This window comes from Solanum lycopersicum, chromosome 1 (assembly GCF_036512215.1).
Source record: "Solanum lycopersicum chromosome 1, SLM_r2.1".
Lineage (NCBI taxonomy): Eukaryota > Viridiplantae > Streptophyta > Magnoliopsida > Solanales > Solanaceae > Solanum > Solanum lycopersicum.
Genome location: NC_090800.1, coordinates 55,262,867 through 55,266,410, shown reverse-complemented (window position 1 = coordinate 55,266,410; position 3,544 = coordinate 55,262,867). Strand labels below are relative to the sequence as shown.

Here is a 3,544-nt window from a genome sequence, read left to right as displayed (position 1 = left end):
GAATAAAAAAGCTTGGAGTACTAGGAAGTCAGATATCGAGAGAAATACCTTCGCAATGCAGTGCACTCACAACTCGGCCACAGATGAGATTCGTGAAGAAATGGCTCAGATGAGAACTTGGGTTGGTACTAAAAAATGTCACTGGGTGCAGAAAAGATAAATGCAGTCAACTACTTGTCGAAACCACTGCCACAAAATGATGAATGTTATTATATGGAGGATTCCTATGCGGCAAATGAGCGCACGAGGGGTTTCTGACCAAGTGCCCAAGACTCTAATCAGAAGAATTGGTGCCAAGGTCAATGGAACGAAGGTCGAAACTATGGTGACTACAACCGTGAGGGTCATTATGTCGTAGATGGAAACTATAACCGCGACAACAACTTCAACACAGGTAGTTATGGAAATAGAAATGATAGGAATGGGCCCTATGTTCTTCCTCAAAATCGTGAAGTTACTCCTAGGGATGGCGGAGACAGTATGGCACGAGTTCAGGATATGTTGCACAAAATGATAAGGAGGTTCAATGCTAGTGATGAGTACATTAAAGAGTTAAGGTGTGATTTAGCAAGTATTGGGCAAAAATTTGATGCACATGCAACATCGATTAAACAAATCGAGTTGCAAATGACCCAATTATCTGCGATAGTGAACAAACGGCAACCGGGCACTCTTCCTAGCAACACTGTCAAAAATCGAAAAAATGATGCGTTGTATGGCAATCACTACTCGGGGTGGTAACCAAACCATTGACCCATATATGCCCTCTAATGAGGAAAATGTGAGAAAGGATGATGATAAGGTGATAAAGGGTAGTGGTGAAGCAGAGGAAAGAAATGGAAAAGATGCAGAAGTCCCTATAAAGGTAATTCCCATGCTTAGGACACCACCACCCTTCCCTCAAAGATTAGCGGAAAAGACCGAGGATGGTAAATGTCGGCGTTTTATAACAATGTTGAAGCAGCTTTCTATCAATGTCCCTTTGGTAGAAGCCTTAGAACAAATGCCCGGTTACGCCAAGTTTATGAAAGATCTGGTTACAAAGAAAAGATCGGTCGCTTTTGAGGATGATGATAGAATGCAGCACTGTAGTGTTATTGCTACAAGATCTCTAGTACAAAAGAAAGAACATCCAGGTGCATACACTATTCCTTGTACAATCAGGATATTACATTTTGTAAAAGCATTATGTGATCTGGAGGCAAGCATAAATCTCATGCCCCTCTCGATTTACAAGAAGTTGGATTTGGGTTACCCAAAGCCCACTACGATGCGGTTAGTGATGGCTTATTGAACACTAAAAAGGCCTTTAGGGATACTCAATGATGTGCTACAAAAAGTGGAGTCATTGATATTTCCAGCAGATTTTGTTATTCTTGATTGTGAAGTCGATTTTAAAGTGTCTATTATTCTTGGGAGGCCATTCCTAGCTATAGGTAGAGCCTTAGTTGATTTGGAAAAGGGGAAGATGAAATTTTGGTTGAAGAATGAGGAAATGACCTCTATCATTTGTAGGTCCATGAGGTAGAGTGGTGAGCTCCAATTGGTATCTGCTATATGCTACAACATTGGTGAGACATCTGAGACAAAAATAGAAGAACGTCTAGGTGTAGAAGAATTAGTGGCAGTGATAATGAATTATGATAGTGATCGCATTGGGGAGTATGAGTCTTTAGTCTCGGCTCTTGATCGAGGTGATGTTCGGTTTATATCGAAGAAATATGAGTTAGATATGAAGAATCGCGAGTCCCCACACGCAAAACCATCTATAGAGGAGGCTCCAAAGTTAGAACTAAAATATTTCCCACCTCATCTCAGGTATGAATTCATAGGAAATGGTGACACCTTGCCGGTAATCATTGCATCAGACCTGAATGAACAACAAGTTGAGAGTTTGGTGAAAGTGCTAAAAAGGTTCAAAAGAGCTATTGGGTGAACTATTGCGGACATTATTGGGATCCCTCCTGGTATTTGCTCTCATAAAATCCAACTCATGCCTGATCATAAGACAAGTATTGAGCACTAGAGATGCGTAAATCCTCCTATGCAAGAGGTCGTGATGAAGGAAATAATTAAGTGATTGGATGCCAGAGAAACTATCCGATCGCTGATAGTAGTTGGGTATGCCCTGTTTAGTGTGTACCTAAGAAAGGGGGAATGATTGTGGTCCCCAACGAAAAAATGAACTTGTTCCAATAAGACCGGTTACTTGATGGAGGGTGTGTATTGATTACCGTAAATTAAATTCATGGACTGAAAAAGACTACTTTCACATGCCCTTCATGGATCAAATGTTTGATAGACTTGCCGGAAAAGGGTGGTACTGTTTTCTTGATAAATATTCGGGGTATAAATTGATTTCTATTGCACCAGAAGATCAAGAGAAAACCACTTTTACTTGACCATATGGGACCTTTGCCTTCTAAAGAATGTCGTTTGGGTTGTGTAATGCACCCACTACATTTCAGAGATTTATGATGTCAATATTCTCCGACATGGTGGAAGATACTATAGAAGTTTTTATGAATGATTTTTCTGTGGTTGGTGATTCATTCGATCAGTGTTTGAACAATTTATCTGAGGTCCTTAAGAGATGTGAAGACTGAAATTTAGTACTGAATTGGGAAAAATGTCATTTTATGGTGAAAGAAGGTATTGTGTTGGGTCATCACATTGAAGAAAAGGGAATAGAGGTTGATCGACCTTAAGTCGAGGTTATAGAGAAACTTCCCCCATCGATCTTTGTGAAAGGTGTGAGAAGCTTTCTTGGGCATGCAGGTTTTTACCGGAGATTCATCAAAGACTTTTCAAAGATTGCACATCCATTGTGCAAACTCCTGGAGAAAGATTGTAAATTTTGTTTTGATGAATCCTGTCTTAAAGCATTCGGTGAGCTTAAAGAAAAATTGGTGTTGCACCTATAATTATTTCTCCGGATTGGGAAAGTCCATTAGAGGTGATGTCGATGCTAGTGGGGTTGCTCTTGGTTTAGTATTGGGACAAAGAAAGAACAAAATCCTTCACCCCATTTACTATGCTACTAAATCCCTAAATGAAACTCAAAAGAACTACACATTGACTGAGCAAGAACTCCTGGCAGTAGTCTTTGCTTTTGAGAAATTCTTCTCCTATTTGCTAGGTACTACAGTTATAGTGTATACTGACGACTCAGCATTGAGATATTTGATGGAAAAGAAAGATGCGAAACCTAGGTTGATTCGTTGGGTATTACTGCTACAAGAATTTGACTTTGAAGTGATGGATAGAAAAGGAACTGAAAATAAAGTGGCTAATCATTTTTCCCGTATAGAATATGAAGCTATGAGAGAGTTCGGGGGATAAGACTGACATTGATGATACTTTCCTCAATGAGCATGTATTGGCTGCTTCACAAGACTTGATTCCATGGTTAGCAGATTTTGGGAACTATCTGGTTAGTGATATTGTTTTATCGGACTTGTCCTTTCATCAAAGAAAAAAATTGATGTACGATGAGAGGAAGTTCTTTTGGGATGAACCATACTTATATAGGAGTTGTGCCAAT

At 39.7% G+C, this 3,544-nt stretch overlaps 1 protein-coding gene across 1 annotated transcript; it reads left to right on the top strand.

The window, feature by feature from the left end:
- Window positions 1-760: 760 nt before the first annotated feature.
- LOC138342457 (uncharacterized) lies at window positions 761-3,342 on the top strand. Its single transcript, XM_069294666.1, has 2 exons — window positions 761-929; window positions 3,140-3,342. The coding sequence occupies exons 1-2, from the start codon at window positions 761-763 to the stop codon at window positions 3,340-3,342; spliced, it is 372 nt and encodes a 123-aa protein (XP_069150767.1).
- Window positions 3,343-3,544: the final 202 nt, after the last annotated feature.

Coding starts and splice junctions, on each gene's coding strand:
- LOC138342457 (XM_069294666.1), top strand. CDS start 761: ATGCCCTCTAATGAGGAAAATGTGAGAAAGGATGATGATAAGGTGATA. Junction 930..3,139: donor AGCGGAAAAGACCGAGGATG/GTAAATGTCGGC, acceptor CCTATTTGCTAG/GTACTACAGTTATAGTGTAT.